This window comes from Equus quagga, chromosome 13 (genome assembly GCF_021613505.1).
Source record: "Equus quagga isolate Etosha38 chromosome 13, UCLA_HA_Equagga_1.0, whole genome shotgun sequence".
In the NCBI taxonomy this organism is placed as follows: domain Eukaryota; kingdom Metazoa; phylum Chordata; class Mammalia; order Perissodactyla; family Equidae; genus Equus; species Equus quagga.
In genome coordinates this window covers 50,483,225-50,508,811 of record NC_060279.1, presented here as the reverse complement: position 1 = coordinate 50,508,811, position 25,587 = coordinate 50,483,225, and the positions used below count along the sequence as shown (strand labels likewise).

General features: G+C 42.4%; 1 protein-coding gene across 10 annotated transcripts in view; it reads right to left on the bottom strand.

The window, feature by feature from the left end:
- Positions 1-25,587, bottom strand: part of FTO (FTO alpha-ketoglutarate dependent dioxygenase) — a 352,285-nt gene that overhangs the window by 151,894 nt on the left and 174,804 nt on the right. For all 10 annotated transcript variants that reach the window (XM_046682388.1, XM_046682389.1, XM_046682396.1 and 7 more), the window contains exon 8: positions 3,431-3,555. In XM_046682388.1, coding sequence (XP_046538344.1) covers positions 3,431-3,555 — 125 coding nt within the window. The remainder of the gene's footprint in view (positions 1-3,430; positions 3,556-25,587) is intronic.

Genomic DNA, 25,587 nt, shown 5'->3' with positions numbered 1-25,587 from the left:
CAAGCAGAAAAAAAAACAAAAGGGGATTCTCATTTTGACATGTTCAAGGCAGAGGCAGCCTACTCCTTTCCTTAAGCTGACTACAAAGAATTATTCCGTGATGAACACGGCTTCAAAATTCTCAGCAATCTAGGAAAGAGGCTAGAGATTTGTGTAAAATAAACAAAGGCACTGATTTTTACCGTATTTTATTTAGAAAAGCAACTTGGGCATGGACATTGAACTGTACCTTTTCTTTAGTCCACTTTTCAAATGATAATTTCCTCCACTGTCACCATTAAATCTTAATCCATTCCAGCTCCCTGCATGGGTCATTGAGTCTATATGTACTGCTGTTATTTTAAAATGTTTCCCCTTGGTAGGGAAAGAGGGGGAGAAAAGATGTTGAGAGCCAGATGGGCCTCTTCACAGTTCATTTATCAAACCTAATACGCTGGGCTCCACCCCCCTCTCCCTCACTATTGCGGTTAAACTTCCATATAATTTGGTAATCATTTTCATTATCAGAGAGTGACCCTAAAGCAGCCTATCCTGGGATACCCAGTCTTGCAGCTGCTCTTTTTCTGCCTTTTCCTACAGTAGACCCTAAGAACCTCAGAGTTTATTAGCTGCAGACTGACCTTTGGGCTGCAGAGGTCAAGAAGGGGTCAGATCAGAGGCTTGCTCAGTTCTTTAAAAGCTATAACAAGCTGTCCATCAGGCAGAGTGGACTGTATAAACAAAGCTAAATCTTCAAAAATTCTGTACCACTTCTGTTAACACTTACCCTGCATTCACACAGCTTCTCCCCACGTACTTTGGATCATTCAGCTCTGGGGCAGTGAATAGACAGCCCTAATAAGCCGATTTAGAGAGGGTTGTTTCTGGGATTACCGAGCTTGGGGAAGGAAACCCACGGCACTCAGACGTGTCTCTAGAATTGCAGCGTTGTGTGACACTGTGACAAACTCAGTTACCCCGAGTCATGCAGAATTGACACTTTCCTCAAAAAGCTAAATTACAGGGAACATATGCTTCCAGTTTAAGAGACTTCAGCGAGCCCCAGACAATGGCTTGGCTGCTGGCCTGAGAGAGAGACAAATATTTTAAAACCAAATTACAAGTTTCGCTTAAAATATTCTCCCTACTCTTCTTGCAAATGAACCTGCTGAAGAGAGGGGGTGGGAACGCTCACTACAGCGGACGCTGCTGCAGTCACTGCCAGCTGCGGAGGCTCCGCGGGCCTACATTTCTTGGAGTTGTGCTATTCATAACGCATTCTCTAACGTGCAATATAAGGTAATTAGAGTCATCTGTATTTAACTTTCAGAGGAAAAAATTTCTATTATCTAATCTAACTGATCCCCTGATAGCTTTGATGAAAGTAAAATACTGTAACCTATTGCTTGGGCCTTTGGCGAGCGCTAATTATTTTCTGTCAAAGCACATTTTTCCTCGTGTAATTCCAAAGTACACAATAGGCCAATCTCTAAAACACAGGCAGCTCGGTTAGCACTGCCGTGGATGGTTTATAACTTTCACCACCACATGCGTGATGGCTACTTGAGGCAATGCCCGATTCCAGACGGCCCGATGAAGCTTTGATGAGGAAAAGGATGGTGTGTGGTAACAGTCTGTTTATACGGAGCATATGGATGAGTCTTTCAGATGGGTCACCCGGATGGGAAACATCAAATGGGGTGCAGAAGGGGTGAGGGAGGATTACGGTTATTTAATACTCTCAGGACACTTTTCCTTCTGAGCTCTCAGGACACCACCCTCTTGAAATTTTCTTTCAGGTGTTTAGTTTTAAGGAGGTCTGCATAGTGTCAGCTGCTAAGCCCTTTCTTCTCTCCTCCCCTACCACAAAGGACTGGAGAATTTTTGTTTCAGAGGCTAGACTACATCAACTTCAACACTGGCTCCAGCTCCTGATTAAATTGTTAGCAGTAGGGGCCAGAAATGCTGAAACCAGACTCCTTTTAAACAGGCCATTTTGGTCATGTTGTCCGATGATTTGGTGTATTAGGAAATTATTGTTAACAAACCAAATGCACTCAACAGAAGACATCCATTCTCCACATTTGGTCTCTGGACTGTGAGGGCTTTGGAGGGATGGGGGATGGAAGAGAGATGACAGGGAAATTCTTTCTTTCTTTCTCCCTTTCCTATTTAATACGAATCATCAGGGGAAAAAGATATAAAAGGTCAAACAGAGAGAGAGAAACCTCTTAGATGTCCCCCCAACTCATATTCCATTATTTAATAAAATACACATACTTTAATGAATATACATACTTAAATTGTAATACAAGGGAAATTTAAAAATTAATTATTGAAACTTAAATTAGAACTCACTTAATTACTACAGTTAAAACTGTCCGTCATTTACTCTGACCACACTAGGAAAAAGGGAGGAAGGGGAAAATATCACTGGGAATTCAGAAATTATTGTTTCAATGCAAGTCTAAATTCAGAGACAACACACTTATTTGAAAAAGTGGCTTCTCGATACCCAATCAGAAGGATAGTTCATACTCTTTACTGTCTCCCTTCTTGGAAAATGCTCATCTTCAGCTCTGTTCAGACAAATCTATTTTTATGATAATTGTTACTAGTAAAGCCATCAATTATTGTAAATTCTGTTGCATGAACTCATTTGGAGAATATTATGGCTATCAATAAATGTTCTTGACTCCCAGGCACATAGGCTTTTAAGCATCAAATAAGACTCTGACACAAAATATAGCATAATCTTTCTGACTCCTCTCCCTCTTGCCTAGAGACAGATGATAATGCAACAATTTTTACAAACAACTGCTCTCAAGGATAACCCTAACATTTGGGGGAACCAGTTCCATCCTTCCACTCATCAATTGTTTTTCAAATAAGAGCAGGATAACATGATACTTAGTATGCATGCATCAATTCTGTAAAAAGTGATGATTTGTAGAAACTCTCTACCAGTAACAGCTTTCTACCTACAGGTAAGTCCATGTGCAAAGAAACTAGGTTGAAGCCAAAGTAATTCCTGCTTGGTCAATTCTAAAAATGGGGTTGATCAATGGACGACTTCCAAGCACTGTGCCTCTCATTGCGTGATATAAGAGCACTATTAACTAAGTAGCAATGTTGGTATTTTAGACTGTTGAGTAAAAGGGTTCTTCCGCATCAGGTACTTATATTACATTATGCTCAAGATGCAAACATATATACTAAACGTTATACTCAGGGATAAATCATACGCACATACAGATGACATCATGGATCATTACAATTAATGTAGGTACCACGTGCAGGAAAGCTAACCTCGTGGCTGAAAGCATCTGTAACTTGCTTATTTTTCATGGCCCCTCAAATGAGAGAGATGAGACTAGCTGTGAAGAAGGGCTGAGCAAATATAGCTCTTGTTTTTCAGGGACAATAAATCCCATCTCATGACAGAACTAACCTGGCATGCCATTCCCTCCTCAGGTTCTGGCGTGTAGTGAGCGACGCAAGGATGGCAGTCAAGATCTCATTCCTTTGTTCCACGGGGACCCCCTCTCGTCTAACTTCATGAAGCACAGCATTTGTCTAGAAGAAATGATCCAAAAAAGAGAAAGAAAAAGTGAAAAATTAATAATAAAAAAAAGCCCATAAGCAAATAAGGACAGTAAATCAATGGCTTTTTTATTACAGTTCCCCTGCTAACAAATCAATACAGTAAATGATGGTCAAAAATGGCCAGCATATATTTTGTATTTAATCAATGTACATGGCACAGAAGGTAAACTCTAAAGCTCCATTGCCTTAAGTAACACATCAAGATACTGTGCATTCTCACTCTCATTTTCTCAGCGCACCAACGAGTTTTTTCCTGGGAATTGCCTACCATGAGCTATTATTAGAAATGATTTTCACGTACACTTCACTGTGAGTTGTTTGTTTCGCCTTTTAAAAAAAAGCAGTCTCTGACTTTCGCTCTCTCCGCTTCCTGCCACCCAGCTGAGGCTGTCTGTACTGCCTCTCTTATTTGAATCATTAATTTCTATTTCCAGCCATGCCAGCAATTTTTTTTTTGGCTCACTCATTTTCCTTGTGTGTTGCAAATCAAGATCTTGCAAAGAACGAAAGAATAAGAGCTCAAAAACCCAAAAGACTATTGTATCTCAATGACTGTCTTCTCGGCTTTGAAAATCCACTACATATTTCAAATAATATGTACAGGATTCTTATGCGCAGTAGACTCACGATTTTGGGAAGAATCACTTATTCTATGATCGTGACTATGGTCCTTAGAAGAAATTAGGCTCACAGGTGAATACAAAAACACCCACGCCTGTCCCCAGTGCTGGGAAATGTCAGCTGCTTTCAGAATCAGCGAAGCCCAGCACATCACACCCTGCTCGCTCCAACAGTAGCATTACAGGAAAACTTGAATTTGAAACTGTCATTTCAATTTCATCTCCAAGTCACCCCTGCATGCTCTTTTTGAATGCATGTATTTTAAACATGCAAATTTATGTAACATTATAAAAACAATTAAGAAAACAATGAGAGGTATTCTACTGATTCTTGAAATTTGAGTGAGCAAATGCCTTTCAAGTTTTAATCACAGAACTTTTCATCACAGTATTTATCTTCACGTAACAAATAGAAACCTTTAGGATTTACAGACATTGTTTTTCATTTAAAGTTAATGTGGCTTCTTGGGAGATGTTATAACCAAAGCAATTGCTAAAAAGAATGAAATTGTCACTTTCTCTGTTCTAGTCACCCAATGTATGCCTTATCTAACTGATGCCAATACCTTCATTTACTTACAGAGCACACTTATGCTTTGCTTCTCATGTAAGTTGAAATACTCCTTCCTTACTCCTCTACAGTGTTTTACAGTGTGTATTTAATATCTTCACGACAACCTTGAGAAGAGGTGTAATGGACATTTGTCATTTTGGTTGCCTTCCATCCACACCCAGTTCCCCTTTCCTGGAAGAGCACCCAGATCTCTTGGGGAAGTCTTTTACTGTACACGAGTCTTAGAGGGACTGCCAACCAAAGTGTCCCACTGTCCCCCATCAAGGATGTGGGCCAGGCCAACCTGATTCTCTTTTCCAGGACTTTAGACCCTTAAGCAGAACGGCAAAGGAAGGGAAACAATCTGGAGGCAATTTATCAATTTCCTTAGTTCCTACCACCCATGGTCCTCAAAGTAGTCCTGGTTTCCTGAAGTTTCTTGAGTCCAGATCATTCTCCTTTCTTTTGATACCTTGAGTTGTCCAATATCTTTTCAATAAAATCCTACTCACCAGGATCGGTTTCTGGTGATTACAATAAAAAACCCTACCTGATATAAACAGCTAAGACAGGAAGTGGTATCTCCATTGTCAAGGGTCCAAGATAACCTGACTAGCACTACATAGGGAAAGCACCCCGACCTCTGCCTGCCAGGTCCAGAGTTACATCTACTATACCAGGAGATATACCCAACTGGACACTCAGTGGGCTTCCAGGGCAATAACATTTTCAGCACAGGGAAGAATGCTCAGTTTCTACTGCATGAAGCCCAGGCTCCAAATGGCTAAAGCAGGGCTTCCAATTTCAAATACCCACTAGGGCCAGGAAGGTAACATGAATGAGTTAAGCAAAGGTTACCTGAAGAGAGCACATGCTCTGTCCAAAGAGGCAGCCATTATTCAGGAACAGCCAACCCTGCCATTCAGAAAAGCTGATTCAATGGCGCCAGATTCATGAATTTTCAAAGAAAAACAAGAAATCTGGTTTTTTTAAAATATAAAAACTCCTGATTTTTAAATGTTGGAAACTATTTCTTTTTTCTTTTGGTGAGGAAGATTGGCCCTGAGCTAACATCTTGCGCCTATCTTCCTCTATTTTGTATGTGGGTTGCTGCCACAGCGTGGCTTGATGAGTGGTGCAGGTCCACGACCAGGATCCGAACCTGCAAACTCCAGGCCACCAAAGCAGAGCCCAGACTGCACTGAACTAAACCACTGCACCACTGGGTCAGCCCCACTAATTTTTTTTTTTTTAATTTTAAATACCACGTGGGCCAAACAAGAAATACCAATGGCTGAAAAGAATTCAGGTAGATGCCAATTTGTGACCTCTAGTGTAAAAGATGTCTAATTTCAGAAAGGTCCTTGCATCAACGTGCATTCTAACAACAGCATTGCTCCTCTGTGACACCCTGCCTCACGTACCTAAGCTTAGAAGGTGCCCCAAAAAGTCATGTAGTTCATCACGACGTCTGCAGGTACGTATTACTTTAACAAAATGCAAAAATGTTTCAAACAGAAGACGAAGAGCACATCTAGACGGTTCCAAAGACATGATGAAAATAAAATTACTTCTCTATTTGACAGTATCAAAATAACTTTTTTAAAAAGCCATTTATCACTTCTTTGTCTTTCACATCATTTAAACGTTATCCAGACGCCCTTGTTTTGCAGGGGTCCTGAACAGCCTCGAAGAGGGGAAGGAGGAAGGAGTTAAGGAAATAAGTGTCACGAGGGCAGAGGACCTTGTCTGTGTAGTTCACCACTGTATCCTCACTGCTTATTTAATGGCTTAAAATCAGTGAATAAAGAAGGAACTTGAAAAGCAAGCACTGCAAAAACAAAGACTAATGGAAACACGGTCTTCTTTTAAGAAATTTTATTGTTAGCGCCGTCGAGTCAATTCCGACTCCTAGAGACCTGGCGTGCGGCAGAGTGGAATCTGCCTGGTCTTTTTGCGCCATCCTCTCACCTTCTGATGCTGTATCAGACAGTGCTCTGCTGCTATTCACGGCCAATTTTTTTCAGAAGTGGGTGTCCAGGTCCTTCTTCCTAGTCTGTCTTAGTCTAGAAGCTCCACTGAAACCTGTCCACCATGGGTGACACTGCTGGTATTTGAAATCCCAGTGGTGCAGCTTTCAGCATCACAGCAACATGCAGCCACCACAGTGTGACAACTGACAGATGGGTGGTGTGGTTCCCTGACAGAGAAACAAACCCGGGCTGTGGTGGTGAGAGCACAGAATCTTAACCAGTAGACCACCAGGACTGGCTTTAAGAAGTTATTATTATATATATAAACGTATAAACTCATAAAATAGATAAACTAAGAGACTTAGTTTTTACTGAGCTTTTCCAAGGAGCTCTCTTCACTTCACAAAGGACCCACTTTGATTTATTTAAATAACTGGATCCCCCAGTTCAGCGTTTTCCAAACAGTCGTTCTAGCACATTCTCATAATTCTTGCCATATTTGTGTATAAGGTATATAATATTCAATATTTCTCTTTAAATTGACCCATTTTTAAAAATATAAATTCACTTCAAAAGAAAAATGGAAAACCATAAATGAGGAGATAACCATAAAAACAATATACTTTTTTTAAAAGCTATATATTTGTTTCATTCTACAGTCACGCATTGCTAATGACAGGGACACATCCTGAGAAACGCACCCTTAGGCGATTTCATGTGGTGCGAACATCATAGAGTGCCCTCACACACACCTAGATGGGCCGGCCCACTACACACCTACTAGGCTACCTGGTACTAAGCTTAGGAGACCACTGAGTTATACACAGTCTGTCGTTGACTGAAACGTCATTATGCAGTGCATGACTGTAGACAGTATTTTTTGCTGAAGGCTCTGAGACTGGAAGCCTGCTCCCTCTTTGTAAAAGAGGGCATTAACAAGTGTTGGAGAATGTTAAAGACACATCAGTCTAAATGAAGGCCTCCTTGACATAATCACATGGATTGAGAAGGAGCTGAAGATGGAATCACTTTCTCAGTGTGGTCCTTGCTGTGTGCAGAGTCCTGGAGTACCATCTAGCATCGCCCAGGGAAATACCCATGGTCCACACCCCTCGCTCTGGACGCACTGCCCTACTGCAATGCTTTCCAAATATCTCACAGAGAAACCTCTCTTCTCCCCAAAGGTATTCTTACACAGAACGCAATATGTAAAACAAAAAACCTGGAGCAGTCCGCTTCGAAGACGATATGGAGGACCTAGAGGCTCTTCCTTTGTCACGGGGCGTCTCTTCAAAACCCCAAGGAATGGTGGAACAAAATTCGCCAAGCTCAACCCAAGAGCATTTAAAACAGTGTTCGAGTTTTTAAATTTATACTTTGCTCGTGGGGAAAATACTGCCATTCCGGTAAGCAGTTTAGCAGTTTCCTATAAACTTACACACGCACTTAACATATGACTCAGCAATTCCATTTCTAGGGATTTACCTAAAGATATAAAAAGTTATGTTCACACACAAACATGTATACAAATGTTTACAGCAGCTTTATTCATAATTGCCCAAAACTCAAAACATCCTAAATGTCCTTCAAAGAGTAAATGGATGAACACACACTGGTACATCCATACAATGGAATACTGCTCAGCAATAAAAAGGGAAGAGAAACTGACACTTGAAACCACTTGGATGAATCGCAAAGGCATTATGCTGAATGAAAGAAGCCAGTCTCCAGAGATGAAACAGGGTATGATGTCATGTATTTGACATTCTGGAAAAGGCAAATTATAGGGACAGAGAACAAATTAGTGGTTGGCAGGGAATAGGCGGGGCTAGGGTTTATTATAAAAAGGCAGCCTGGGGTAATTTTTCTCCTCTCATCTCTTCTGCTTACTCTCTCTGTGGGTGATCTCTCGCTCCAATGGCTTTAAGGGTCCCCTGTAGACTAATGATATCCACACTTCTACCTTCAAACAGACCTCTCCACTGAGCTCTAGCCCCATATAGCTAATGACTGGCTATCTCTCCTTAAACATACACCTCAAACATTTGAACTATTTTTGCTCTCCAATCTCTTTCCTTCTCATCAACCTGCTCCTTCTCCTATATTTCCCTAGTGGAAACAGCACTTTCAAGGCAATCACCCAAACTGGACAACTAGGAGTGACCTAGTCTCTTCTTCTTCCCCACCCTGCACTCCCTATACCCAAACATTAAATCCTGTCTTCCTTCCTCTCTGATCACGATGACTCTTTCCCGCTGCCACACGCTTAGTCACGCCCATCTCTCATCTGGACCACGAAACGGTGTCCAAACTAGTCTCTCTGCGTCAATCTCACCCCTTTCATGAATTTTCCTCCTAAAAGAGTAATCTTTTCAAAGGGCAAGTGGGACATGTTACTTCCTTTCTAATTCAAATTCAGCATTACCTTCAGCAGTGGTTTCAAGCTGTCTTCATGAAGACCTGATGTTTCCAGGAAGTATCTTAGGGTCGAAGGAGACAAGGAGCTTCAGACTCCAAAATCTCACCTAAACCAAAGCAGCTCTGTTCATACGTGCTTCAGCTATTGGTATTTGAGGGATATAAAGAGAACAATTTTTTTTTTAAAGTCCAAATTCCTCAACCTGACAGAAAAACCACTTCTTAATATAGGTCTTGCTTACTTCTCAAATTTTATCTCCTGTCTTCTTCTATTCCATATAAAACTAACAGGAGTTCCCTGAAAACACATAGCTGTTCTATACTATACATTTACTTGTACCTGGTTGTATAACTTACCAGTGATATTAATCCTTCAAGAAACATCTCAGATAACACCTCCTCTGTGGAGTCGTCTATGAACACATCCTACTACCAAAGTAGATAGAGTTGATCACCCCTTCTCAGGTGTCACTCCTGAGCATCTCCTAAACCATGTTACACTCCATTGCCCACATTTATTCATTAGCTGTTTCCTGCTCCAAAATGTGAGCTCTATCAGAACAGATACAGTCCATATCCTCCAAGGTGCCTAGTTGGCACCATCTCATGAAAGTAGACTCCTGATAGATGCCTGTTGAATAAATGAAGCCAAATGACACGCCAGAGCATGTCTGGTGAATAAGGTGAACAATGAAGCCAGAAAGTACTATTCAAGATCAAAAATAATACGTGAAACAAGCTTTGGTTTGATTCAAATTATTCCTGAAGATAATTCTAAGAAAACAGTTGTAAAAACTATTTTTAAGCAATAGCATCAAGAAAAGTAAGTACACGCAATCCCTAGGTGACTACTTAGGACTACTCCTTGGGATGAATGTGTCTGAAAATATACAGTTTTACTACACTATGATCACACTTAATCTATGCAGACCCTCCTAATAAGCCAAAGGAAGAAGTCTCACATTCTCCATTTCTGTAGAGAAAACTGCTTGGGACTCTGGCAATCCCGTAGCATCCTAAGGACCTCCAAGAATTCCCCAGTGTTTGTAGTTTCTCCTGGCTGAAAACTTTATGCCTAAAACAAAAGTAAAAAATCCACAACCAGAAAGAGAACGAGAGAGAGAGACTGAGAATGAGAAAAGAGAAATCAAAACTCTAAGGCTCCAAGAAGCTCTGACTTTTAGGCTTAAGTTTTACATCTTTCTTAGAAAATTCTGAATTTATTCAATTAAAACGGAGCAAATTACCTAAATTCTTGTTGGATATATTTTTACATTCAGTAACTTTTGGTATGTCCTAATTCTAGGGTATCACAAGAAAAGCACATATGGACATACGTGTGACACGCAGAATTTGTAGCACATAAGGTTTTCAGACACTCTGAGATTTACAAGGAGAATTACAGTATTTACACCTTACTAATCATTTTATATAACTCTTTAAATCTTTTGGTTCCTTTCTGATTTTGGGTAACAGCTTCTGATAGGCCTTTAAGTCCAAAACTCAGATTTAATCCATCCTTCTTACAAATCAGAGAACTTTGCCTAAGGAGACGCATCCCTCTGCATAGTTCATTAAAAAAAAATTCTGCTGCTGTTTTTCCAATTTCAAAAGGCATATAAATACCAGGAAGCCAGAACTGCATACCTTTCCCACCTTCCCATCACCCGACCCTCACCACCACCCAAAAGTAACGCTGTCATCATGGGGAAAACGCTGTTCCTAACACTTTTTACCTCCGTATCTGCCTCATGTTAGGGTTGTATTTCCCCTCTGCACACACAAATTACAAAGCTATGCTCTGACTGATAATGAGGGCTAAAGGTCCAACTTGTGAAGAAACTTGGTTTAAGATGTTATCAGCTGGGAAAGCTATTTCCTCACATCAACATTGCCACGGGCTGTCAAAAAACCAACCAGGGCTCCCTCTTCAAAAGTCCAGGAACACTTTTTTTTCTTTCTTTCTTTCCTTTTTTTTTTTTTTTTAAAGAAGAAAGGCACAGAACCCACTGAGATAGCCTTAGTCCCATCAAAGAAAGGTCGATCTCAGGTCTTCCTTCATTTACTGATTGTCAGCTTCAGATGGCTCTTTTGTGAGCCTCTGGAGCTCGATGCTGAGTGATGCCTTCACATTTTCTAAACCAGACTGGGCACCACCAAAGATTTCCAGCGCACTTGGATCCACAGCCCAGCAGAACAAATAAACATCCCTCGCAGCCTTTTTGCCTACTTTATCTCCCTCTCCAGGAGCAGGAGGTTTTGGGGGTGCTAATGTTTACACAATGTTAAAACTTTCTTTCCCCTGTTTCCTGAATTTGAGAAAACACATCCTGGATGACCTCAGCTAAGAGATAACACCAAGTCACCATGGGTGCCACGTCTACTGGACTACTTCAGGCTGCTGGCCTCATCCTTGCCCTCCCCTCCCCCACCCCTCATATTCTCCTGACCACGGAAAGCAGGAGATAAGCTAGACTGTCCTGAAAGGAAAGCACAAAGGCAGAAGCATCCTGGAGGCTGCCAACAAAGTGGCTTTTTATTCCCACCTAAAGATACGCTTGGTTCAGTTCAGCTCAAAGATCCACTCTATTTGAATGTACCAGTAAGATGTATTTTAGTATTTCTCTGTCATGTTCTATTAAGCTAAGGGAGCTGAGAGTAATCAAGAATGTCTGTGGGGAAAGAACTCAGGGAGAACGTCTCCTTGACCAGTTTCCTCATCAGTAAAGGGGTGTATGGGCTAGCAGCTAAAGTTCTGGTGACGATTATATGAGATCATCCATCTGAAGCGCTTTGCATAGTGCTTGGCACATACAAAAAGCCCAATGAATGTCAGAAATTGTTACTATTACTATCATCAGCAGCATTATGTGTAAAAAAAATTGGGGAGAAAAGATCACAGAAGATACAGATACTGATTTTTTAAAAAATCCTAAAACACAACAGCCATGAATTTGAATAATTACTTCACTTTTTCCCAAAGTACTTTCATAGTACCTCCCCATTTTTCTCCTCCTCCCAGGACACAAATCACTATATCTCATGTGATTCACCAAAAGCTACAGAGCCCCAGCAGTCTGCCTGGTACCGCATGAACTCTCAAGACAGTTGTGGCGTGACCGCTGGAATGCCCAGGCTGCTGGAGGGAACGATGGCCAGCCCTATACGTTTAACCTGGGGTGCCGGGGCAGCAAACAGAAGCTAGACCCCAGAGCTCCAGCTGGCAACTTTGGTGTTTCAGATGATGGTGAAAAACGGTCCATGTGTTTGTCAAGGAAGGCAAAAAAAAAAAAGAAGAAAAAGAAAAAAGAAAAAAATGGTGAAGAGGAAAAAAAGTGTTGTTTATAGAAGCCAGCTGCTTGGGCCTTGGCGCCAGCAGCCCCTCATCCTGCTATTTTACGCTTGCAACCCCACTGCCCCTACTGGCACAGGTACAACGAAACGTTGACTTCAATGCTTCAGAGAGCACTCGACTGATTTTGTACATGATTAATTGCCAAAGACATGGCTGGCCATATGGAACAGAGAAAGCATCAAGTAATTCATACTTCTGTATGTGATCGCTTGGCCCCTGTTGTTTTAATGTACAGGAAGGAGCTAGTATAGCACAGCCCTGGTGTCTTGCCCCTGACAGCCCATTAAGAAATCTCAAAGCACCTAGTCGAAGTTACGCTGTTGGCTTTTCAATAGCAGCCTAATAAAACAGAAGCAAAGCTTTCCAACTAGTCTTAAATCTTTCACATACAGTACATTAACTACTGTGGCTAAAACAACGGGCTTCTTATGATAGGAAATGGGATTTGATTTCTAGTCTCTGCATACTTAGCGAAAGCCTTTTTTTGACCTTTATGGAGTTTACAAAAATCATTGTTCTTTTTTCCCTCAGTTTTCCAAGTAGCCTAATAGATTCGTTTGTTTCAGAAGGGTCTACTCTCAGTCACTATTACATGCAGCCCATATCATAAAGCTGATTCACAGAGAGGTGAAAGGAACAGCATAATTAGTCTTACCAAGAGAGCCCAGGAATCATTCTAGCTTTTGAAGCATTAGCTTTCTTTAAAAACAAGAAAAAAAACAAAACCTATCCACGAGGGGAGAAAGCCTCACAAACACACTCTTATTACCCTCACCTCCCTTTCCCATCACTGTGAAATGAATCCATTTGATGTGGGAAAGAATATCAATTTATTTTGCAGTTGTTCCACTGTCGGCTCTGGGTGACGCTCCACTCCAGGCAAAAGAGGAAGGTGCCACTTCAGGTGCAAATCTACCCCAACTTGCAGTCTATTAGCTTCATCCATGACTAAAATCTTTGCAGACTGTTATTTTCGGTCTGAGGGGAATATATATACATTTCCACAATGTTTTCCTTTCAAGGATTTTCAAATGACAGCACCAAAAGTTGTAAGACCATCAGCAGTTTCCTTTGTCAGTGCTGACATGTGTTGGCGGGGACGACTTTGTTGGCACTTTTCATTAGAAAATATTTATACACTGTTTTATGTCTGAGGATTTTTAGGTGTTGAAAGTATCCTCACACCAGAAGACACCATCTATGGGAAATTCCACTTGACTGCCTATTCATTAGCACGATCATAATTGCCTCTACTGCTGAAATGAGCTAACAGCCCATTTAGAGCTCCAAGCCAATGGGAAATTCCCTGCCTCTCTGCTGCCTCTCCTGCCTCGGAACACGCTGGTGCTTTCCAGGATGAGCGGCTCAACTAATAAACGAAATCATGAAACAGAGAGCATGAGCAAGACTCTTGAAAGAAAAAAGAAAGAAAAGTATTGAAATGAACTCAATGATGTGGCAATGAAGATGCAAGATTCTTGTAAGGACGAGAGAACGTTTTCATTGATCATTACCTTATAAATATTTATTTTGTTTTATTATGCTCTATAAGGTATGCTGATAATGTAATTCCCATTTTGCAGACGGAAAAACTAAGATTGAGAAGGTTAAATGCCCAAGAGCAATACACATTAGTGGCAAAAGCACTGATGCTAATTCTTTACATTTCTAACTCACTGTTGGCTGCTTGAATTAAGGCTACTGCAAATTCGAGAATAGTTAATAGAACGAGAATGATAAATGTAACAAACGGAAGCAACGGAAGCTCTAATAAATTATACAAAGTGTGTGTGTGTGTGTATACTTTGAAATATACAAAATATTACAAATACTTTTATATTATACAATATACATAATAAAAAAGTAATATACATAAAAGTATCTTTCTAAAGTCTCATCCATCAAAATAAATCTGCCACAGCCGCAAAACCTTCAATAAAGAAAATAAAAAGGCTTAACAGTCACGGGACACTGCAATGCTTCCTGGATCCAGAATTAAGTATGAACATACGTATATAGTTCGCATAATGAATATTAGAATGGCAGCTGACTTCTCTCCAATTACTTCAGCAGTGTCTTGCCTTATGTTTGTCTTTTCATCAAAAACTATTCACTTTACAAATAAAAGCAAGAACTCTCCAAACCCCACCACCATGTACACATGCCCCTGATTCCCAGCCGCCACTTCTAAGAATCTCACAGCACTAATCTATTACGGCCAAACTGTGAACCGAAGGTGAAGAATGGCTAGCTACACCAAGCAGTAAATAATTGAGCCACTGACGATGTTTGGCCTGAAAGTGGCTTAGCACCTTCTGATCCTTGGGCAAGTGAAAAGTTACCCAAGATCTCCATCAGATCAGCTCCCTCCTTTCCCCAACATCAGTAGCACAAAGGCTGAAGTGGTCTGTCAGGCACACTGGATTATATGAAGTGTAAAACATTGGGGGAGAAGGGACGCGGGAGGGAGGCCTTTGAAAGGGAAGGGGAAAAAGAAATCACACTTGCAAGAGGATCCAGCTGACAGCTCAGTCCCTGACAAGTGAATATGCTGGAAACATTGTGAATGCAGGAGGAGTGCAGGCCTTTGTCTGTAGCCCTACAGTGTGTCTTTAACCCAACTGCTGCCTGCATCACTGAACATATGTTTTCTACACAAGAACTGAAGCAGAAAAGGCTCTTTGTTATAATTCACTCCTTTGTATATATCTGCTCCCCTCCTCCTGCCCATTCCCTCTCCCGGTAACATCCAAACCAAAGCCCTCCTGGACATTTTGACTGCTGGGGAGAGTGAAGCCAGAATGCCCAGCCGAGAGACCCTTCTACTGCCCCCAGGCCTGGAGAAGTGCTCCCCGCAGTGGCAATAACAGCAAGAGGAACATTCAGTGCTTACTAAGTGCCAGGCATTGCAACAAGCATCTTATCAGCATTATCTCATTTAATCCAGCAATAACCACGTAGGAGGCACTGCTATTTTAAAGATGAGGAAACTGAGGCACAGAGAGAGTCAGTCAGTCCCCAAAGCCACATGGGAAGAGCTCAGTTTTAGACATGTGGAGTTGGAAATGCCTGTGGGACACTGAGCAGACGGGCATGGCGCATCAGAGAAACGTGCATCTAGAACTTGCAGATTTGGGAACATCACACATACTCACACGCACACACCATTCTGTGCTTTAAATCTCACTGTGTCTGAGTTGGGATGGCAGAGAACTCTAAGTGAAGCCAATGTGGCAAGTTTCTCAAGTCTTGGCTGCAATGAAGAGAAAATGATGGTTGGCGCGTCAGGAGGTCTGTCCTGTCCTTCTGGATTCTAGCATGGGGAGGAAAAACACAGGCTCTGGAGTCTGACTGCCTCTGTGGCTGAGCTGGCCATGGGCAAGTGACTTACCCTCTCTGTACCTCAGTTTCCTCATCTGTAAAGTGAAGATATTTAGAGCACCTACTTCAGAGGGTTGACAGGATTCAATTTTTCACATGTAAGGCCCTTAGAATAGTGCCTGATACATGGTAAGCAGTCAATAAGTGTTAGCTATTTAGAGTACTAGGCACTTAGAGCCACAGTAAAGCTACTAAAATCGATAGTCATTTTTATACTACCTAAGCCTTTATTTCTCCCTCTCCCCCTGTTCAGCGTCAACCATCTCTACCAGATTAGCCAACGTCTCTAACTTGGATGCCTTCTGGATGGTGGTGGTGGTGATGATGATGATGATGATGATGACGACGACGATATAGCAGCTCACATTATTAAGGACGTACTACATTCCAGGTCCTGCTCACATGCATTATGTCATTGAATCCTAAAAATAAGTCTATGAGATAAAGATATTATCATCTCCACTTTGTGGATGAAAAAGCTGAGATGCACAAAGGTCAAGCAATTTGCCAAATTTTACATGATAATAAGCAACAGAGCCAAATCTAAAGCGGGCATCAGACTCCAGTGACCAAAGCCAACATCCATGAAAACGGATTTACACTTTACCAAGTGCTCTCGTGAACAGCATCTCGTTTAATGCTTGTAAAAGGTAAGTGAGTTAGGTAGAGCTAATATTATTAACCACATTATTACACGCAAGGAATCTGAGCTCAGCTGAACTAAACAATCATTCAATATCAAAATTAGTCCACGAGTTGAGCTACGACTGGAAATCAGGTGTTCTAACTCCAGGCCCAACCCATTTAAACTGAACATGGAACACAACGTACTGAAGGCAAACGCCCAGTAATCAATCAATCGGTTTGAGTCTCTGCCATATGGTGGACGTTCGTAAGGTCACAGGACCCGGCCACTAGGAGCTTACGATCTAGGGAGGGAAATAAAATACACACACGAGGTGGAGGGTGACCTAGGGGGTTATATAAAATAACTGTTGAATTCAGTAAAGCTCTTAGAATTGAACTTGACTTATAAAAATCATTTATAAAGTAGCTATCTACTTGACTAGAACATCCTAATCATTGCCTGTCATAGTCTTAACGTTATCATTTAACACTGATCTGCTAAGAACTCTTATCCTCTTCATTTTGAGGCAATAAAAACTAAACTGTAGATCTATAAGAACAAAGATATAATTAATAAATTTCACCACATGTATCTCCCCACCCTTAAAAAATCGTATTTTTCTTTAGATTCCTGAGGTCAGAGCTATGTCTCACTATAACGAAGCAGCTCATGCTATTGACAATATGACTATTAAAACTCTAAATGAAGTAACAGTCTGCTAGGGAAAGATAATTCAGTGAAAATCACGTGGGCAGAGATGCCGCACTCATCTTCAGATAACATCTACCTAAGACAAACGCAGTCCCTGCCGAGGCCACTCCGTAAACACCACCACCTACAAAGTCCTCAGTGTCCGCATGACTTGCTACTAGGCACATGCGTCTTCAGAGGAGATGGACAGATAAGACACACGCACACATACAACTGGGGGATATAGTTCTCAAACAGGAATCCAGGACTTATTTAAATGCCTATTAAATCAATGATTTAAGCACATATTACTAGTGCGTTAACAGTAACTACGAAAAGGAAGACACTTTACAGTGGCTACATAAAATATAATCAGAAAGTTATTAATAACAATAACAAAAACTATCACTTACTGAACATTTATCATGTGCAGGACCTATCCTAATCGCTTTTCGTACATGCCTCATTAAATCTTCCAGTGAAATGGGTTGTATTATTCTCCCAATTCATAGATAAGAAAACCAAGGCACAAAGCTATGAAGCAACTTGCCTCAGATGACACAACTGGCAAGCGGGGGCCCAGGATTCAAACCCAGGTAGCGTGGTCGCAAGCTCACCCTGTCACCCACTAAACTATGGAATGACTAATAACTCAGGGAGCACTTCTGATGAGACGGAGACACAGCCTCTCATTTCATCCTTCCAACAACCTGACGAGGCTGGCTGGCCTCATCAGCAAACTCATTTTACAAGTGGTTAAGAACTGGCCCAGGACCTCACTACCAGTGGGGGCAGAGTAAGGGTGGTTAGCAAAAGTGGAGTAAATGAGGCTAAGTTCTTTGACGGCGATTTCAGTAACAGACTAGAGCGAGTTCAGAGACGGTCTCAACTTGCGGAAGAAGCAGTGCCTCACACCCTGTCTGGAGTCCCACTCGGACACAAGGACAGAGGACCCGAGGTCACAGGGAATGGCATCCGTTTTTGAATACAGAAGGCAACAGCCAACTTGTTGAGCCTCATATCTACCAAACTACCTTTCCACCTAGATCGACTCCAGATATCTCAGCTCCTCCTAGCTATAACGCCCTAAATCAAGGCTGAAAGTGATAATATCATTTAGGATTTTTGGTCACCCTTTCTCACATTTATGAACATTACATATGAAAGGAATAAGAATGTCAGACAGAAACACTAACTTCTGAATGCTAGCATCATCCAGAAGGTGCTTGAGTTTGGCAGATGCTATTGTGTTTATGTTCAGCGCCACTGAAAGCAACCGCCATGAGATCCACTGTGTGGCTTCAGCAGCACAAACGTAGCTTCTTTCTAGTGAGAACAAATCCAATGTTCACATGAGCAATCAGTGTAAGAAGATGACTTAGCATCTCCAAGTTTATCAGAAGTTGTGTCTACAGTTCATGGGAACAAGAGTTCCAACTCCAGCCTCCTCAGATATTATAAAAGAAAACTATCACTACGCTGCATTCATTTCCTTAAATCATTCCAACTACGATTTAGAAGAAAAGAAACCACCAGGACAGCTCAACAAGGACAGAGGGACCCAGCACAGGAGCGGGCTATGTGGCGTCCTCTAGCACGGGCACTACTAAGAATCCATGTAGTAGTCTGCCTTTGCCCTTAACTCCGCTTTCAACGCCTCCCTCTCAGGGCACGACGAGTTCTAAACTACATTTTGTTCACTTTCAGGGAAAGAAAGTAATTATTCCAACTTCGATTATTAATACTTTTTAAAAGCTATATCCCGTAATGAAACACCTTGACATAAACAGGTAGAGACTGTGTGGAGTTTGGCCTTGGCGTTAAAAAGGTAATGTGGTCGCCACAAAGTTGCTTTGAGAGCCCCAAGGACAACACACGCCACATTTCCATCTTGAGTAATATAATCTAAGACCTGCAAAATACTTCCGCTGTAGCTAAGAATTCCTACTTAACTGTAACTTGCCACATTCAGAATGGCTTTATGCTTTGATAAGCAGATATTACTGGCTCGTCTTATAGAGATAATTGCCTCCCCTGCCTTGTTTGGTGGTGATACATTCCATACCCAAAGATTAAACTGTTGTAGAAAACCAGCGATGGGCACAGTCTTTTCAGGCTGCAATTGTCTCCATGAGACTGAGCAGGAACTCCAACTTCGGGGTTTAGACAATGGGTATTCTGAAAGGATTAGAAAAATGGGCAACAACTGAGCCTCCTCCTCCCTCCTGTGTTCGAGTCCACCACCTGCTGCGGTATTTTTGTTTCAGTAACAAAGAAGCCTTCATGTTTGAGGCTCATATTTAATGTTTGCTGAACCGGCCCCTTTAGTTTTGGTTAACTCTTAAGGAGCAGAAAAAGCAGCGTTTCTTGCCTGACAAACAAATAAATCCACCACCATACTTTCCTGAGTGGCCCCCACAAACAAATCTGTGTGGATTTGTGAACACATGTGCATCTGCCTGCTCACCTTACTACACCACCCAGAGTCAGGAGATGCTCTATTTATATTTAATAAAGTATGAGCAGTCACGAAGAGCCGCATAACATTTGTGATTTCATGGTTCACTACAGTAACAGGTGCTGTGGTAAACAGGAATGCAAAGTGTTAAAAAGAAAGGGGGAGGTCACCTCAGAGACATTAAGCAGCTTTAAACACTGACAGCAGAAAGGGAAAATTTTTAAGCAATTTGGTCGGGTCAGTACAAAGTAACACAGGTCAAAGGAACAAAATGGCACCCAAAAATTCTGCCTATTGATAAATGGGCACACTGTCTTGTGGTTGGTTGCACAGGCAAAGGCTGAGCAACTGTTGTACGGGGACAAAAATATGCTCTCTTTGTGGCACTCTGACAATAAGTTACTTCAGCTTGGTGCACGCTTGAGGCCCCCATTCTCCCCGTATAGGCGGCTAGGGTATATATTAATGAAAACAAAAGGGTCCATTTTCATTGTAACCATGCAGAAGGGTTAAGCATTTGACCTTCAAGTATGGTGTGCTTGTGCTCAGTGGAAAGGTTCTTGACAATATAAACAAGAATTACTGCTGTTAGAGAAAGGGGACACAATTAAAAACAATCTCAGATGCTTGTCGTACAGCTGTTCGAGTTTCAGCTCTGTCTGACCTCTAAGGATGCTACATGTTTAAGGGACACAATTTAAGATATTTTACTGAGTCCCTTAACCATTCTCCATCGCCATCCTTCCACTTGGGAATACCTATCCTTAAACACAAGGCGCTTTTCCAGTAATGAGAGTTTACGCTGTGGGGTTTACTCTGAAAGCCATTTGCCTCCCCAGTCTGTCCTCTATTTGCTATCTGACCACCCTGAGAAGAAGCCAGAGGCCAGATCTTATAGGACCTTGGCAGAAGGCAGGAATGTTTGACTTTAGAGGGCATAATTCCTTTAAAATAGTTGGGATTTTTTTTAAAGCAAAATCTTATCACGCCTTACTTTCCAAAATAGCTGTTACTGAAGAAAAGTTTTTACTCTGTTAATAATTTATCTGAAAAGTATTTTTCTTTATTTTAACAAAAATACAGTTACTTATTTCTAATCTACAAAAGAGAAAGCACAGAGACATCCCAAACACAGTTAGAAACAGGCCAAAAAACAAAAACAAAAACCCCCTAGAATTTCTCCCGAGACAGGAGAAAAGGCGACTGTCAAGGTAAAGGACGATTCCTTCACACGGAGGGAACGCCGTCCGCCTGCTGTTTGGCCTTCTTGAGGCAGCACCAGGCTCTGAAACTGCCACAAACAAGAGGGTCCCTGGGAAGGGGGCAGCGAGGAGGTGCTGCCCAGCGCTGGGGCAGGACAGGGCTAGACAATGAGGGACTCCTACCGGGGCCTGCAGAGGAACAAACTTCGCAGCCCGCTCCAGGTTTGAGGAGGTGAGACTTCCCACTTCTCGGGAAGAAAGGCAGGCAGACTGAGGTGGAACAAAGGCGAGAGGCAGGCCAAAGCTCGTGAAGAGCGCCGCACAGGCAAAGTTTTGCTTGTCAAACACACTTTAATCTCTAAAGTCGCTGGGCTTTGATGTTGCCCCAAACAGAAAACCTACATGGTTTGCAAGATTTACAGCATTTCTAGTGGGAACAGTTTCATGCTCCAGGGTTTTTCCTTCAGAGATTAAGGTTTATTTTATCCCTGATGTTCAGTGTGTCTGACTATAAGGGCCTCATCAGAGACAAGGACATTTTCCTGCCCTCTGACTCATCAAATACACCAAACTTTTATTCATCAAATCAAGTTCGTTTTTCAGGGAACAAAGCTGCTGGAGATGATCCAAACTGTGGGGTAATCACTGTCATTCTGACAAGACAGAAGTGTTTCTTTTGCAAAGAGTCAGCTCCTAAGAGCGATCACAAAAAGTGACTTAAAAATGGCTGCACTAATCTTATATCATAAAAGACCACACAATTCATCCCTGAAGTCGAAATGAAAAGCAAAACAGACGGGGAAAGAAAGAAACAGATCAGCACCTCTGCCTCAAGGGCAACCCCACAAACCCCTGCACTTGCACAATTCTGAGCCGTTTAAAGGGGCCCCGGGAGGTGCAGTTCACTGGGAGGAGCTCAGCATTTCCACTAACACTCCATTCCTTAAGTTGGCTCTAACAGTTCTGACCTCAAAGTGGGACCTGACCCATCGGGATAGAACCTTATAAGGCACTAGGCTAAGAAGCTGGCAGCAAATTTCAACTGGATCATGGATCACAATTCCAGCTCGACTTAGAGAAATGGCAGGAAGGATCACAAACGAACCTTTGCCTGGATGTGGGGATACCTACTTCTGACCTTGGCACCACTGCCAACTGAAAGGAACTGCGGGCAAGTCATTTCCCGGTTCTCCACACTTCCGTCCAGAAAAGGCTCTACCCCAGCATTCGACACGTCTAATGCAGTCTGCTGATGACGACTCTTTCGCCATGGCAAGCAGGGATCATTCACTTTTGCCAAAACAAAAGGTCAAAGGAGAAAGAAGTTCCCTAGAGCCCCCTCTAAAGGCACAGGCTTAAGAGAAAAGGCGCACATTCCCACTTCTAGGCGTGGAAGCGTAAACAAACCCCGCTGGGCTCTCATCCATAATGACGCTAACGGAAGACACACCTTCCACACTCAAGTACGTCCGTACATCTCTGAGGTACCAGCGCAGAGAACCACAGAACACACTCGGGAGGGGAAGAGACTTGTCTAACACCAGAGCCTAAAATACAACCCAGGGGTCCTGGCTTCTGACTGCACAAGCTTCTAGAGATGCCACTTGAGGTTGCCCTAGGACACACGCAACGGAAAGTGAGGTTTCACTGGAAATTGCAACAATTTGATCCTTCTCCAACAATTTGATCCACTACACTGGAATAATACCCAACCACCTTCCTGGGCTTTTCCACAGAGACACATAATAAAGGTATGTTTGTCCCTTTGGGGGTCAGTTTCTTCCATGCAATTTGCAACAAAGCCCACCTTGGATTTTAAGAGAGCGAGCCTGTAGTTAAGAGTATTGATTGTTCATTTTGCTCCACAAACACTACCACAACTTTGTAACTGCTATACAGCATTAACAGTTTCCTCGGCCTTAGAGACCGAATTAATCACAAAATCAACAATCTGTTTTTATGCCACAGAGTTCAATTTTAGCTTTCAACATAAAGTGCAAAACCACAGCCAGTGCCCGGTGCAGCTTGGGAGAGGCATTGCTAAACTGCCTCCCATATGAGATTTAAGACAACAATGGTTTTGCAGGTTAGAATGTCTCCGGCTTTAGGTTAGCCTTTGCTCAGTCCGCTACCGGGCAACCGCATGTCTCCAGGCTAATTTCTGGAGGAACTCAGGAGAAAGCTGACTGCCACACCTCCCTCCAGCTGAAACGTGCTCCCTCTCAGCACCTCAGGCTGACCTACGAACATCCCCAGCAGACAGAACTGCTGAGAAACTTCCTCTCAGATCAGACCACGGACATATTCACAGTCCACCTATCTTCTCTGACCACGTCCCTCTGCCTTTACCATTCCACTGAAAATCTTTCCATGCTGAACGCAACAGCGGGGTTGCTTTTGACCCTTCTGTCGTCTCTGCAGGGCTTGGCACCATTAATCTCCCCCAATTCTACCATCTACTCCGGGTTTTCTTCGGACCCCCCTGGCTGCCACCTCAGCTGTCTCACTGGATCTCTGTGCTTGCCCTTTGTACACGATCACCCCCCGCTGCCTCTGATGCTCTTCACTCTGTAATCTACATCCTCTCTCACTCCCTCCAAAGGCCCCAGCCATTGCCTCTATGGAGATGACTGCTATGTGTCAGGTGCTTTCAAGCATGGATTAACATATGGGAGAACATCGCCTGGCACACGATAGGCACGTAAGGAAGGCTGACTGAAGACATGAATCAAACTCCCAAATCAACACTTGGCTCTGATGTCTCTAGCCAGCTCCAGATCAGTATTTCCAGATCTTCTTAGATGCTCTGCTGGCTTCTTAAACTCCACAGGCGCTCAAACTTCCTCCTGTCTGTTCTTCAGCTTGGTAAGTGGTATCCTCATCCAACTAGTAACTAAGACTAGATATCTTATAAAACCACCTGTGACTCTTCCTCACCTCTCATCCTCAACAGCCAATTGATGGTGAGAAGTTCTATGTACCTATTTAAGAACAGAACGAAACTCTGGAATTCATCCCTCCTTTTCATTCCCTGCATCACTCTCCTGGTTCAGAACTTCAGTATTTCTTCCCAGAATATTTGCAACAGGTCTTTGTGCCCTAGCCTCTCCTCTCTACATTCTATCCACCGTGCTGCTGCCAGTTACAATTTCGAAAAACTGGATCCGACTAGACCACTTTCCTATTCAAAAATCTTTGACACTAACTCCCACCATTATCTGCAGAACAAGGGCCAAATTTCTAAGCATGCCATTCAAGGCTCTTCATAAACTGTCATCTTTTTTCATTTGTTCTCTAGTTGCTAGGTGCCTGCTCCTCTCTCTTCTACCCCATCCCAAACAGGCACCTGAAGCGCCAGTGACAAGGTGCTCCATCATTTCACAAACATGGTCTGGCACGTTCTAGAGCTGTGCCTCATGCCTACTGTATACACGGCCTAAAACGGGCTCTGTCCCTCTTCTTCAGCTGCCAAAACTCTGCCCACTACAAGCTACCCTTCATTCAAGGCAGAATTAAAAGGCCCCTCCTCTCCCACGAAGCTTCCCCGGTTTTCTCAGTGACATACTCTCTGCAACACTCTCCTAACATTTTGTTTCTCCCTCTCATTTGACATTCCACGCCATGTCATATTTCTGTGTGTGTCTACTTCTTTAACGTGCATGTAGGCTCTATAAGTGCAGCAAGTCTTGATTTTTCTCCAAGCGCTTGACCCATAAAGTCTTGAAAAAAAATTCAACAACTATTTGTTGGATTGAACTGACCTTACCTGGACTTTGTGCCCACCTAGTAGATGCCAGCTGAATGTGAAATGTACTTTGTCAAAAGACTTTACGGACTCTACTAGAAGATGGAACAATTAGGAAATGGCAATCTGGGCACCATCCCAGGCCAGCTGGTAAAAGCAAGAGGGATATGGGGCTCTCAGAGAAGGATGCTAAGTTATCTTAATTTCAGCCCATAGAGAAAACAAATGGATACCCTCTTGGGGGTTTGAAGGTTATCACATTTCCCCCTCGTGCTCAAGATGTGTTTATAAACACAGAGGCTATAATAAAACTCACATGAGAGACAAACTCAACCCCAGCAAGTGTTTACATTCTAATCAGGACAACAAATCACTTCTCACCAGGAGACTCCAATTCAGTCAGCATGAGGATTCTTGTACATATGCCAAGGGCACCCTGGGCCAGAAAACCTCCTGGTCCCTTCAAGCTGGATGGTGATTCTGGATATCAACACAAGAAGAATAAGAAAGAATGGCATCTAAATGACACTTCTGAAACCACTGTCTAGATTCTGCATGGCTCCTAAGTGCCACAATATATGGGCCCTTGATATTTCCTGATTTGTCACCTAACTCTCAACCTAGACAAGCACAGGGCAGTATCAAGGATGATGGCTCCTGACCTTTATGACACAAGAAGGCTGTGGCCAAGGTTCCCAGGGTTGCTTATGTCTGTCAAGGAAAAGGAAAATATGACCACCCCCAGGAACCTTGGCCTTTCTTAAAGTCTAAGGTGAATGATGTTTGGAAGATACTGAAATTAGGAAAGGAATATTACAGGGAGTGTATAACTTATCCTTACCAATTCACTCATCTCCTCATAATTTGTTAAGAGTTGGACAGTGGTTTCACCATAGGCTTACGTGGAATGGCTGTACATTTAGGACTTGCCTCTTACAAAGAAAATCTGATGAGGGCTGTCTTATTGCAGATAACAGTA